A 14,750-nucleotide genomic window follows, 5' to 3' on the forward strand; every position below is an offset into this window, starting at 1 on the left:
CAGATTGAGATTTCTCTCAGCAAAGATCATTATTTGTTAAGAAGTCTTTGCTCTAGTAAGAGCTTGGTTCCTAAAGCAGGATTTCTCATTGTGCATTTATTAGGTGTTAATGGCACTCACAATGTCTGAGTGGCAATGACCGTTTCAAGAAGCACACGTTTCCCAGTTACTTGAAAAGTGACTTGTTTGTGTTCTTGTGCTCTTATTCAGGAACAAGAGGGAAACTGTATTTAAATGGTGCATGCTTGCCTTTGCTGGTACCTTAATGGAGGAGTGTTGGAAAGTTTCAAAACCTGTACCTGGCTTCTCTCCCCCACGTACCACTATAATTGATCTTGATTGTCTTACATCCTAAATGGTTAGATGTTGAACATTAACTATAAGTTTAAAACCTTGAGAGCAAAGCTGCTGTTCAGGTCACAGGAGCTTTAGCTGTCATGTTTTTCTAGATGCAACTAGTTATTTATAATCCAGGAGGCATTTCCCATTTAAGTACTAGATGGGTAGGTCAAAGCTTTGGGTATAAACCAGCCTTGGCCATATACGTTTTACTGTAATGGAGAAGTGTCTGTGCTAACTGTAGACCAGTAATCTGTGATTACTCTAAGGAAGGATGGCCTTGCAGTTAAAGTACAGAACTGGGACTCAGTCCTGTGCTCTGCTTTTTGGGTTTCCCATTTAATCACTGTGTGATCTTGAGCAAGTCCCTTGATCTCTCTGTGCTTCATCGTTCCGCCACACTTCCTCACATGGGCTGGGGAAGAACTATTCGTTGCCTGTACTTACATAGCACCTCCCATCTTAGGATCTTCAAACAATGTTATAAAAGTAGTAATAGTGTAACTACATTTAGTTATATTGTAGGGATTTAGTGATCTCTACTGTAGCAAACCCCTTTGCTTCTTATTCCAAGGACATGGGTTTGCTTATCCTTCAGGAATTTTTGTTGAGCAAACAGTTCACAAAAAAACATTTACACATGGGAATGTATTATGGCTTCATTTGCAAATGAAAAATAAAAATCAGGGCACAACAACCCTTACTATTGTCACAATATTAAAATAACTGCATGTTAAATACTGACCTCCTTTTTTAAAAAAACAACGCAAAAAAAGACCTTTAACTGGATGTAAGAGAGACACCTTGAAATATTGTTGGAAGTGCTTTCAAAGTCAAGACATTATAACCCATGTAAGGGGAGGGAAGGCTTGGGTTTTGCAACTAGGCAACACTCCTGAATTACAGCCTGGTCCAACTCTGCGCATGGTTTGTTGTGTGCTCAGTTGTGTATGTGCTTGGCTTTATGCATTTAGGCTGTTAATAACAGGCTGCTGTTGCAGAGGGAGGCGACCACCCTGGCAGGCCAGCCACAGCCGCCACCTCATAAATGGCCTGCAATGATCTCAAGTGAACAGCTGAGTATGGAACTGCACCAGGTGGAAAGGGAAATCGGGAAGAGAACCCGTGAGCTGAGCATGGTGAGTGCTGTGGGTGTGGGACGTGGCAAGGTGAAATGTAGAGCTGCTTGGTTGGCTGCAGCACATTAACCCTTGCCAGTAAGGCTCTCTGCTGGAGGACTGCTACCAGTGTTAGTCATTTCCCTGTCACCATTTTATTAGTCAAAACCTCTAGGTTAGTAGTATTTTGTGTCCAGGATTTGAATTCTAATGTGCTTAAAGTATTCAACTTCATTTTTGCAGTCTTTTGAAAACAAAAGTAGGATTAATTTTGTAATTGGGCAGCTAACTACAAACTTAGTATCAAATTGCTGTCCCAGTCTTCCTTTGGTTATAAATGTAGCCTTTCAGCTGACAACACATACTGTGGTGTAACATGCATAAGAATTTTGCCGTTCCATTCAGGAGAGGGCCAGTGTTCAGTACTCAGCCTGCGGTGTTAAAGTTCTTGGTCTTTGCTTCACAGTGTACGAATCATTCCTATCTTTTGGAAAATTCTGTATCCTGCGTGGATGGACAGATCCTTCTGAATCTGTATTTTCTTGTCTCTTGGCTTTTGTGCGGTGCTTTGTGCAAGATTTACAGGCATTCTCTTCTATTCCCATGGAATGAAGCCACAGAATTTCTATAATGTGAAACAATATTTTCTGTTCTCTTCTTTCAAAGGAGACCCAGTCTTCACTGGACATGAAAAGCAACCTGGGCACCAATAAACAGACAGAAAATGGACAACTAGAACCACAAAGCAAGGTTCCAGCTGAGGACCTCACACTGACGTTCAGGTAACAGGAGTTTCTATTGGTTCTTAGAGGATAAGTTAGTCAGGGCTGTCTCTTTGGAATACAAAGAGCGTCAGATACCTGTTTCTTTTGTATCATTTTTATATTGAGTATACATTAGTGAAGAATGGAATTATTCAATTTATAGTATTACCATGAATTTGGGGTGATTTCAGCCAAGTGGAGGAATGAAATGAAGGGGTGGGTGGGTGGGGGTGTGTGTGTGTGTGAACTGTTAACTAGTCCCACATAAAACAAATTATTCTATTCTGGTTTTAATAGCAGGAATATTTTGGGGGCATTAACTGTGAAATGGGGATGTTTATGAAGATACTGAAAATAGGGCAAAATTCTGCTTTTGCGCCTGCACGAAGCTTCCAATGGTGATTGATCTGTGTGTGTCTTGAACTAGGACTGCATCTACACTATAAACAAAAAGCATTGCAATATGCTGTTGGCTGGAATGTTATAGGTCTGCACATCAGCCATCTCAGGAGTTTTACAAGCATTGGTTACAACAGTAGTAAGGTCATTACTTCAGATGTAGTTGAACTAGAAAAGACTACAGTGGCTTCTCTCCACTGTGAACAGAAGGGCACAAGCTTTGCAGTTGTCAGTAAAACTAGTCTGTATTATTTCAGTTAGATAATTTAAATATTCGCTCAGTGGTTGGAAATCAGTGAAGATTTTTAGTTAGCTTCGTGGTCAAGTTAAACACCAGCTATTACAGATTCCTGAATTTTTTTGCAAATCGGGTAAGCAGAGGGACAGCTCTCAATCTGTGATGTAATGTTGCTGTATTCACACTTAATTTTCTTTCCACTGTAATTTAGAAGTTATTCTAAGCTCTACAACTAACTGCAAAAAATAATCGCTAAAATATTAATATTTTTTGCATCCTAACAGACACTCAAATGTCAAGACAGTAGGGTCCTAAATAGCACCACTTTGTTGGAGTCTAATGGAGAGAATGTAGAGATAATTTAGCTGTCCAGAGAAATTAGAGACCTTCAGAGTGGTTGAGGTACCATAACTTAAATTCAATGATTAATTTGAAAGTAGCCAAACCTCTTGTAGTTTAGCCAGTTAAAATATAAAATGAAGATATCTTCACAATTTTTTTTTTAGTAGAATCCTCGCTTTCCCCTTTCTCAGCCCTGCACAATCTGCCCTAGTCTACGTCATGAAACGGAAGCCACTAGAGGGAAGTATTAGTACAATGGCAATTTCCATCTCCGCTATGGAAATAATTAAACAGCCACAAGTATCTCGAAAAACTGTTCTGGAAATTATTTTTTGGGGGGGAGGAGGGGAGAGGCTACATTAAATACTATGTTTATGGAATTTATAATTTGAGTGGTAGTTAATTCTATATGTATTTCATAAAATGGATACTATTGAGTGCTGTTAAAGAAACTGTACAGTTTTTCCTTTATTGTGTTGTTTGTTTTTCCACTATTCTTAATGTATATTTTTTCTGATCTGGTGAGTATTCGTGAAAAGTAAATAGATTCATTGTACAAGGCAAGCTTGTGCCTATCTCATGAAATAGTCACAGATGGTCATTGTGACACTGCAGCAACAATAGTCAGGGCCTTGTACAGTTTTTTAAAATCTGTTTATCCTCCTTTTCTCCTTCTGCATCCCTCCTTCCACAGTGATGTTCCAAATGGATCAGTCTTGACGCAAGAGAACATCAGCCTCCTGTCAAACAAGACCACATCTCTGAACCTGTCAGAGGACCCAGAGGGGGGAGGAGACCATCAGGACTCCCAGAGAACAGGAGTTGCACCCACCTCTTCTCCATGAAGTGAGGAAAGCATCCCCCCAGAGTTTCTATTGGGGAGGAGGAGTTGGTAGCTTCCATCACGCTTCCCTCTAAAGGTGGTCAGAGAAATGCAGCAGCAGCAGCAGCAGGAGGCCCGGAGGCAATGTGCACAAACACCACTACTAGAAACAAACCCTGCACATCGTTCACATTAATGCGTTTTTTAATTAAAAAAAAATTAGCAGTATCTGCAAGCAATTCAGATTAAATTTGTTTTTGTTCTGTGAATGAACTTTATTTTAATAACTTCGGACGCCTTGGATCCAGGGCTTTAAAAAAAAGATATTATATATATATACTCTGTTTGATTAATTGTATGATCTTAATGAAGTAGGTTTTTTCTTTTACTTTGGTATTATTACATACCCAGTGTATAATTCCTTACCACCTCCACTCCCTTTCACCTCAGAACAACGTTGGCCGCCTCCTTGTATGAATTTAAAGGTGAATGAGGGACATAGGATGGAGGGAGGCTATGAATTGTAGTGTCAGAAAACATGCAGCAAACATCAGTAGGTTTTTAAAATGAATTTCTTGTAACTAGGAGTTCTCTTCAACGCCTACAGTACCTTTCTACTTATACCCATTGGCTTTTAGCCACAGTTGATGCAATCGTCTCAGCTCAGTGAAAGCATTCCATAATATCCATCCCACTGCAGCATGTATCCCCAAGGCTATTATTTAAGCAGTAGCAAAAAGAGTGGTGTATGCACATTACATTTATTTAACTAGGAATTGATATGACATTGTATTTTGTGGTTGGGATTAGAGTTCAGTAAAGGACAGAGGGCCTCAACTAGTTGAGACCTGTATGTTTCAGACTTCCAGGAGAAATTGAAGAAATTAGTTGTCTGGTGCCTGAGCTGCTTGGCCAACCAGCAGTTGTCACTGAGCAACATGACAGAGGCACCAAAAAGTTTCCATCCCTTGCAATAGGAAGGTAAAAAGAGAGCGAGAACACAGATTTTAAGGAAGGAAAATAACTGAGAACTAGCTTGCAAAGACCCTTTTTCATCAGCCGCTATTTAGAAAGATGGAAGTTTCCTTTGTTAGGGCATAGGAAGATAGCCTTTTATAAAGGGTCTTTTTTTGTAGCCCAGCCTCTTCCAATCATGATAGCATCTAGGATTGCTTCAGAAAGGGCATGGACTACCTGTTATGGACCCGATCCAAAGCCCACTGAAATCAGTCAGTAAAGACACTTCCATTGACTTCTGAGCTTTGGAACAGGCCTTCCATTTGCGTTTTTTTTTTTTTTTTAACTATTTCAATTATAGCTTTTTTGCCCTTACTGCTAATTACTGAGCTGCTTGTGTATAAATATAAGTCTTCTACTTTTATAATCTGCCACCTCTGGCCTGCAATTTATTTGTTTGTGGTGTCAGTGAAGGCTTCTCATGGGAAGAGGAAGAGAACTTTTGTTTACATGCACAAAACTTGGCAATTAGCAAAAGTAGAGGAGGGCAAGTGTAGAAGTAATAGTAATGCTTGGTACGATCCATGCATACCAGAATTGGACAGCAATGACTGGAAATCCACCTGCTGCTCTTTAGCTTTGTCTGTCATTGCTGCATGGAATCCTTTCAGAAGCCAGCATTTCTTCAGGGTCGGAGAAAAGTTACATCCAGAAATGCCACTTCAGGTCCAACAGCGATCCTGCCAGAAGCATTTGGAATACTTGAAAGCCAGGATTTTTTTGTGACCTATGTCATTTGCTCAGTCTCCCAATGGAGGTGGGTAGGTGGAGATGACACCTGAATGGAAGCGGGTTTAAGAAGTCACAAGCCTTTCAGTTCTGTGTGGTATCATTCCACTGAGAAGTTCCTCTTAACAGGCACAGAAATCTTTGAGGATTTGCTCTTGCTGCATGTATTTTGACCCTTTCTGCCTGCACTGAACTGAGCCCCTCTGAATAGAAAACTCAGTGGAGAAGAGTGTGTTCAGTGTTGCTCCCTCCATGCCCATGTGGCCTGCTTTTTGTTTTTCTTTCTGGATTAGACTACTAAATCAGAAAGCACTGGTTATGTAATAAATTTATTGCATTGCTTTGGTTGGGTAAAAGCAAGAGTTAATACTTTTCTTGTTTAGTTGTTTCTTAACCCTTAACTCCTGCTGAGGTCGTAGGAACCTTGGACTAAGCTTTGCATCCATTATACTGTTAATTTAAACAAAATGGGGGAGGGAGTAGATACAGTCCCACTATTGCCTACCAGTAGAGTGTCCAAACAGAAGACTCTTTTGAGTAGCGATTATTTAATTTGCCCAGTCAAGGCACCGCATTTATATACTATTTCACATTGAATTTGATTATGCCCTACAGACCTGGCTGGTCAAGGATTTGATACACATATTGGCTTGGGATTCGAGCTTTCTTTTTTATTTAAATAAAAATTTATATATATAAATATATATATATATATACATATATACATAGTTATATCTGTATATATATTGGGTATGTTTTAAGAATTTTTTCACATGAGCGCAGCTGTTCTGATCAAATGTCTGATTGGGAGGTAGAAGCACGGAACGAAGATAAAGCATTTTCAGCTCACAGCCACACTCTTCGTGCATTCGTGCACGTTTATTTCACTCTTAGCTTAACGTTGGCCTCAGAATTGCTGAAGAAAGCAGTTTTGAGGCTTGTTTTTTTCCCTTGATTGTGAGGAAGACTCTTCTCTGCCCTGGATTCTCACCAGCTGCACTAACTCTTCCACTCACACATGTTTACACCCTGCACCCTTCCTTGATCATGGCCTCCATCCTTCCAGCTTAAAAGGACTGGGCTGACTTTGCTGAGAGATTATTTCTGTTCCATCCTTCTCCCTGTTAGGGTGGGCTCAGTGTGCTGTGTTGACAGCATGCTGGTGAGTGAGCTGATTCAGGTACCCATGCTGTGGTCTCTACTCCTGAAGTGAAGATCACCACCACCAGGTCAGCTTTGACTTCATTATTTTTAAGAAACATTTTTTTCTGCTGTGTTTATATTAACACAAGCTCATTTTAGTCAAGATAATTTAGTGCAGTATTCTAACCTAGGAGGGCAAGTGCAGAATGCCAGATTTTCTACTTTTGACTAGAAAAATCTTCTTTACATAAAATAATTAAAATTACCAAAAAATTTGCGTGCTATGGCACATTCTCCTCCACCGTAGGAAGAAAATCTGGAGGGAGCAAAAAAATTATGGCCCATTATCTGTTGTGCCAACTAATTGCATTTCCAGTTGAGAACTGACCCTCTTTTCTCTAAGCCTAGGGAAAGAAAAATTCTACAGTAAGAACTGTTCAGATCACTACACGTAGGTCAGCAAGGCTAAATGCTCCTAAACCCATGGATTAGAAAGAGTACCTTTTAATGTTGTTTTTTCCCCTGTTTGTGCTGTACTTTTTGTGCATAGTGTCCTTGTTGTGATCAGTCTCTCCAGGTGAATGCCCTGTTTGCTCAACATTGTAGTTTGGCTTGTTAACTAGTCTGTTTAATATGTGCAAACCTTATTGATTTTGGCTTTGTTTCCTTTTTCTCCTGCTCTTGCCCTTTCCCTATGTTTCTGTGGAGAAGTTTAGGTGATAAAACTAGGGAAATAGGGAACCAGAAAAAGGCTTTGTTTTCACGAAGACAGTACCTGAAATCCACTTTCTGTGGAAAAATCCTGCCAGCAGAGCTGAGAACCCATCACTCTTCAGGTGCAAGGACTGATTGTTAAAACAGATGACCTAAATTCCCATGAACCAGCTATGTTTACTGCTTCACTCATTTCTGTGTCCTATCCCTGTCCCTATTACATCAGGACATTGTCCATTTCTGTTAAATGAAACTGCTACATCCTGGCTTGGTCCCATCTACTCCAGCAAGAACAGTGTTGGACTACTGTTGGGGCACTATCATGTTGTATGGCAAGTAGGGTAGATTTGCTGGTGTAGATCAAACCTTTGAGGGCTTGTTGCTAGCAGAGTTTCAACCATAATGTGCACAGAGCCCTACAAATGAGACACTTCAAACAGCAGGCTAGTCTTCACAATGTCAGACACAAATAGTTGACCCACTAGGAGTATAAACAATTTCATTTTTCCTGTAGTATCATGGGTTTTTTTCCTTCTTACATGTGCCCCAGTTCCCCTATCTTAATGGTAGAATTATATATGCTTATCTTCTAGCCGTTTATAGGCTGCCTTGCCCCATTTCAAAATAGAAATCCTGTGGATCTGAGCACCTTTCATACATGTAGTGCTGTTACCACTTTAACCTCAAATTCTTCAGCTGTCTCGGTTCTACTGACCCGTGTTATCTCCCTCTGGTCCACCTCTCTGGCTTGTCCATCATCCTCCCTGATCATGCAACAGTGACAGCTTGCTGCCTCAAAACAGAGCATTCAAATGAATTCGCTTAGCCAATAACTTCTGTGAAGTTGCCTTTTCTAATGGTGTTATTACTCAGTGATGCACAAATATGATATTGCCCCTACTGGTAGGCAAACAGGGGGTCTGTATAAACATGGTAAACTGCTGTTTTTCTTTAAAGGAGAGCCAAAGACTTGTGCTTTACTTTTTTTTCCACCCTTTTCCCCCCAGGATAGCCGTTTTGATAGTCAAATCTTTGTAGAATTTTGTGAGTTGACTGTATTCTCCTGGTAGCAGTTTGCACAGTTAATGATTGTCAAGCCTTAAACATATGTTAAATGGTGGCATCAGTTCATGTAGTTACACAATTTGAAAAGGGTGTGTTTAAGCACCTAATATATTTTGGAGTCTTCTAACTTTCATACTTGTTCTTTCATCCACTCCCATGCACTCTCTCAGCTAATTTACAGGTAGCAGAGAAGGCACTTAGAAGTTTACATAGTTAAAAAAGCCATGTTTATAAACATTATTGCTGATTAACCTGTTGGATTTTGCTGGTTTAAAATTAAAATTTCTAAAAACTAGTTTGCTGCAAATGTGAATCTTTGCTGACTTCTAAGGAAGTCCAGTGAGACTGACAAGACTCCTGTCCAGCTATACCATTGCTTTAAATCAAATACAGTACAAATACTTCATGCAAGGACATTGTTGCCTACTGATAAGTATTTAATATCTGTGACAAACTCACTGAACTGCAAAGTAGAAGAATTGGGCTTTTGAGTTTGACATACAGTAAAGCCTTTTTTTTTAACTACTTTCCATGGGGTCACTTAAATCTCTTGCAGATTATGCTTTTGAAATTCAGAGGGGAATACCTAAACAGTAAAAGTCATCAGAAAATCCTCCGCTTCTTGCTGTTTCCATTCACAAAAGTGTGGAGCTTTTAAAAAATATTCTGACAGCCACAGGTCAGTGATAAGTACCAACCCTCAGGGCAGCTTTTTGAAGAGGGAGCACTTTGTCAAGAAGCTATCTTCAGTCAAAGATTGACTAGAACTTTAATAAAAAAAACCAAGAAATTCAGTGCTAAAAATGAGAGCGTTGAATAGCAGTGCTGCCAGCTAGCCTCCTCTGTTTAACAAATGGAAAACCAATCCATGCAAAAGCTGTTTGAGTGTGGAGAAGTACATAGAGTAGTTTACATGAGCAGGCAGAATAACTGGCATGACTTCATCTCCATAATCATCCGTTATATTGATTTCCTTCTCCTCCCCTTGTCTATAAACATGTACACTTTCTGCCCCATCTCCTAATATTGGCAGTATTGACAGTGATTGATGCTACTGTCCACAAGTTTATACATCTCTTTAGCATACTAAAACGCTTCCCCTGTCTTGTTCAGCATAGTGATTCAGACATTGACCTGGTGAAAGGCCTGTCATGCTAAATGTAATCTCAATTTATATTAAAAATTAATCAGCACTTCTGAGCTACCTTCTAAACACAGTCTTGGTGCTGAGAAGTGACATTTTGTGTCCTTTGCGGTATGTGAGTACATGGCCAAGATTGTTCATATGACATTGAAACGGATTTGCTCTCACCATAACTTTAATATGAAATATAAAAATTAAATACTGATACCATCAACTACTTGCTTTCTGACAAAATGGCAGATACTGGGAAGAGGCTTAAGTGCCAGTTCAGTTACATGTCAAAAGTCAACTGGTCTGGGAGACCTTATTCCAACAGAGTCTCCTGACACAGGTTCTACATTTTGTAAAAACCAGGTGTTAACTGTGTCTCTGATCATGCCTCATCCTTGGAAGCAGTTGATTGTTGTGATGTAGATGGGACCTTAATTGGAGGAGAAAGGAGCATTAATGTCATTTAAATGTATAAGTGGTGAGAGCGGTTTCATGCCATGGGAACGCTGAACACTATAAGCAGAGAGAGTGGAGCTTTCTCTGAAATCTTCTAATGAAGGAGTGCGTGAAGAACTTGGCTCTTCCTGTGTGTACACTGGACTTCCTCCTCAACAGCCTCCCAGTGCAGGTGGAACTTTATAACACTGTGGCCAAAATGTCCAAACTTGGATGTTGACAGTTTAGCCACCTGAATAAGTGGTCTGACCTTCAGTGCTACTGAGCCCCTGCAGCTTCCACAACGTTAACCTCTAAGTCCAGTAGGAGCTCAGCACCTCTGAAAATCAGACATCTTCCATTCAGGTGCTGAGCTGCAGCCACCAGATTCTGGATGCTTTTGCCCAATAGATCTGGAGTTGTGTAAGTTTCACCAGTTCCTCCTGGTTCTGGAAGTTTTGGCCAAAAGGAAAACACAGCAGTATCAATTTAAAAATAGAAAAACAGTTTTGTCTTGGGGAAAGTACAACCAAAGGGAGACTCAGTCCATGAAAAGAAAAAGTATTAGATATACTGAAATATGTATATGTATCTGTAACTAAATAACAAAATCCTGTGGTGTATTTGATGTTTATGGTATAAACTAAAAATCATTTGCTTCTCTGTAACATTAAAGTTGTTAATAATTTGTGGCAGATAATACTCACAAGTCTTTGGCATCCAAACCAGATTGTGTACTGGATAGATCCCACAACTGGACCTATGCAGTGAGCTCCTTTCTAGCTTTTATTAGAGGTGGCAGAAGCTTTCTCTGCATGCAGAAAACAGCTTGAGTCAGGAGAGGAGAAATAACCCCCTTAGCAACGTAGCTGCTCCATTGTTCGTAATTTTTATGCCATTCCTTTGCAGCCTCTCCTAAGTGGGCAGCTGCAATGTGGACAAAATAGCCAATAACGTGAGACTCTTAGCTTTTTTAGTGTCAGGAATTTCTGCGTTCCCCGTGGCTTCTGCTTGCCAGGTAAGCGGCCTCTGTGCTAAGAGGAGCTTTCCTTGAAGGTCAGCTTATCAGCTACACTGTAGCTTGATTTATTTTATTTTTTTTTCCCTTCTTTTGATAACCGGTGATAGTAATGTGAAGAGCTCTGTCCCCATTTTGTTCCACTCTATGGGGAAGTGGGTGTTAGGTGTGTGTGGGAGGACTGTGACAGTTAAGAGACAGAACACACACAACCACATGCGTTCCCACTTTAGAAGCCACCTAACTGTTTCCAGTTGTGGGATTTCTCTACAGAAATACTTTTATTTGTAAGCCTAGTTTTCTGTGGTTTCTTAGGCTCATACCGGTCTCCCCGAGACATTCTGCAGTCATTATCACCTTTTTGGGTGGAATTTATTTTATTTTTTCGTTTTGGTTTTTTAAAAATAACTTTTTAACATTGGTGCATATATGCTTGGGATAGAGCTTGTGTAATTTACCAATCGTATTGATTGTATGTGATTGTGCCCTGCAGAGGTATATTTAACAAAAAAAAAATGAAAATAAAATTTAAAAAAATAGGATAATAAAGGAGACCATGAGATTTGAGTCGAGTCATGAATGACTTCTTGAACTTATTTAGTATTTTGGATAAGTAAGGATCCCTGTGTGCTGTTCCTATAGGTCAGTGCTGAACAAAATGTCTTTCCTTCCTTCGTTCCAGTGTGGCTCCACTGCTTCATGTGCAACACCCTCCTCGATGTCAGTGGGGCCAACATGGTGCTCTGGGCATTGCACAAAAGTGTGGCCACATCCAAAGGTTTGTAATATTTCAAAAGGCAATCTTCCGAGGTGAGTGACACACACTGGAGGCCTGTCTGCTCTTCCTAGCTGTACTAGGGTAGACCTACAAAGCCTCTTATTTTCTCTATTGTGAATGGTGACTTTTCTCCCCTAGAGTTGAAGGTGGGAGACCTTAGCAGCACTATGGCTGATGCTTCTGAACCTTAGCCATCAGGTGAGAGTGTGGGTGGGTCACCAGTTCCATCTGTCACTTGAGGAACCTGAGATGCTGACACCTACCCAGTGCAACAGAGCATGGTACCAGGACAAAAACTGCCTGCTCCACAGAACCAGACAAAAAGCAAACAATATTTGATTTACTGCATTTTCCATGTCGGACACAAGAATAGTGCCTGTGCAGTCTTGACGTGTCTTCTGTCTTTAGAGCCTCCCCCAGTTGCAGTGACTATGATCCAACAAAGCACTGTAAGAGCCTAGAGAGAGAAGGTGACTGAAGAGCTCTGTGTAGCTCGAAAGCTTCTCTCACCAACAGAAGCTGGTCCATTAAAAGAGAGCTCCTGACTCATTTTGTGTCTCTAATATCCTGGGGCCGACATGGCTACAACAACCCTGCATGCTGTAAAAACCTATCCATTTTAAAAATCAAATCACTTTTTGGAGCAGAGAGAGGTTTGTCTCTTGGCTAAATGGCCCCAAATCTGCACTACAGTCTACCTTCTGCCAATGTAAGCTGCCCTATGTACATGGATATTTGTTTGTTTATTTATTTTAATCACAATTCTGCTGCAACCTTAACTTTCTAATTGGTGCCCTTCCAACACCCACTACCGTCAGTGGGAATCTTTGTGAATTTCAGGATGCATTGGACCAGGCTCTTAGCCCTTTGCTGCAGGACAGGTTGATAATTCCTCAGTAATACAAATGTACTTTTCTTGTCCTGGTGGAAAATACGCATTCCCAATGAATTAAAGGGAGGGGGCCATGACAAATGCCTGCCTTTGCGTATGTTGAAAGTTGTATTCTCAGGGTATGTCTACACCCAGCCGCTAGTTCGGCGGCTGGCAATCGAAGTTCTGGGTTCGACTTATCGCGTCTTGTCTGGACGCGATAAGTCGAACCAGGAAGTGCTGGCCGTCGACTGCGGTACTCCAGCTAGACGAGAGGAGTACCGCAGAGTCGACGGGGGAGCCTGCCTGCCGTGTGTGGACCGAGGTAAGTTCGAACTAAGGTACTTCGAACTTCAGCTACGTTATTCACGTAGCTGAAGTTGCGTACCTTAGTTCGATTTGGGGGTTTAGTGTAGACCAAGCCTCAGTTACAAGGCCTACAAATGATATTTGGTGAATGTAAACCAATTACCTGATTGTCTCTCCTCCCCTTCCCCGCTCCCCATCCAGTCGTGCTGAGAACCCCCAAACTCCCATTGAAGTTTATAGGATTTGTCAGTGCTCAGCACCTTGGAAAACCAGTCTGATAAACCTTTAGAGCCCTCTTTCTAGTAGGTTATCTGTACTAAAGACCATAGCTTTATGGCTCATCTCCCATGGAGAGGCATTTCAAACAATGCCTTCAAAGGACTAATCTGTGTGTTATTCAGTAACTTGCATTGCAGCTCTGGCTGACAGTCCGGTTCTGCCAAAACCTGCTCTCTGGCAGAAATGAAAACAGGACAGTGCTTCACAAACACTTGGGTTTTTTACGCATAATCCTGGGCGTCTTGCAGTGTCTGGAGGGTAGTGGGTTTCGCGTGTGCTCTTGCAGTGGCCTCTATTGTGAAGATGTTACTGATTATTGCATGATAAAACCAATCTGATTGGCTTTTTTTAAATCAAACTATGTTTATGGAGCAAACTGCATCTGAGTTGTTGAATTAAATCAGCACCTAGCTCCCATCCGTGCCAGTTGTGAGATGGTGAAGGATCATGATCCCCAGTTTACCAATGGGAAAACTAAAGAACAGAAGTGTGATTTAGCCCAAACTGCTGCAGAATGTAAACTATGCAAATCTTCTCCAACTTGTATTTGGTTGAGGGGGGGGGAAGGGGGCGGAGAGGAATTGGCCTGAGCTAAGTTTCTATATCTACAATCATTTTAATTCTGGAAAACTTCTGTGTGTTTCATCAGCCAGAATTGGGGAGCCCTGAAGTCTATGTGGAGAAGGTGACCAAACTTTCCCTCACCAAACTGAACTTTAAAACCTTTTTCAGATCAAACATTGCTTTGTTCAACTCTTTGCTTAACCTTCCATGGTTGGTCATCAACCTTTGACCTCAACATCCCACCTCTTCCCTCCCTTTCTCCCCTGACTTGACTGAGCTCTGGTGGAGTGCAGAAATTCAGTGCAGAAGCAACTATTGACTAGCTTTGTCTCTGATTTTTCCCTGCTGTAAAGCAAGCGTGCCTGTCACTGTACGTTGCAGCTCACGTCCTGTAGGCGAGGAATCTGAGAAACCACAAGGTAAGAGGAATTGGTTCCACAGTCCTGCTAACTTCCAATGAGATTTTCATGTTCATTAACATGGTTTCTCATGGACTCATCCCACTTTGTAGAAATCTACACATTCCAGCCACCGCTGGACTGCTTGTCTGTCGGGGATCCCTGACTGTAGTGCTGAGGGGCGGTATTTGTAGAGTTCTGTCTAGGTTTCCTAGAGATCCTGGTTACGCCACTTGCTGCTCACTAGAATGCCCGCAAACCCTTCACATCTT

General features: G+C 41.1%; 1 protein-coding gene across 1 annotated transcript in view; it reads left to right on the top strand.

Moving 5' to 3' along the window:
• RC3H1 (ring finger and CCCH-type domains 1) overlaps positions 1 to 4,048 on the top strand; it is a 99,328-nt gene extending 95,280 nt beyond the window's left edge. The window contains exons 18-20 of the mRNA XM_065409131.1: positions 1,314 to 1,478; positions 2,124 to 2,239; positions 3,895 to 4,048. Of these exons, the coding sequence (XP_065265203.1) occupies positions 1,314 to 1,478; positions 2,124 to 2,239; positions 3,895 to 4,045 (432 nt within the window). The 3' untranslated portion in view covers positions 4,046 to 4,048. The remainder of the gene's footprint in view (positions 1 to 1,313; positions 1,479 to 2,123; positions 2,240 to 3,894) is intronic.
• The last annotated feature ends 10,702 nt before the right edge of the window (positions 4,049 to 14,750 follow it).

Source organism: Emys orbicularis, chromosome 8 (genome assembly GCF_028017835.1).
Source record: "Emys orbicularis isolate rEmyOrb1 chromosome 8, rEmyOrb1.hap1, whole genome shotgun sequence".
NCBI classification, from domain to species: Eukaryota; Metazoa; Chordata; order Testudines; family Emydidae; genus Emys; species Emys orbicularis.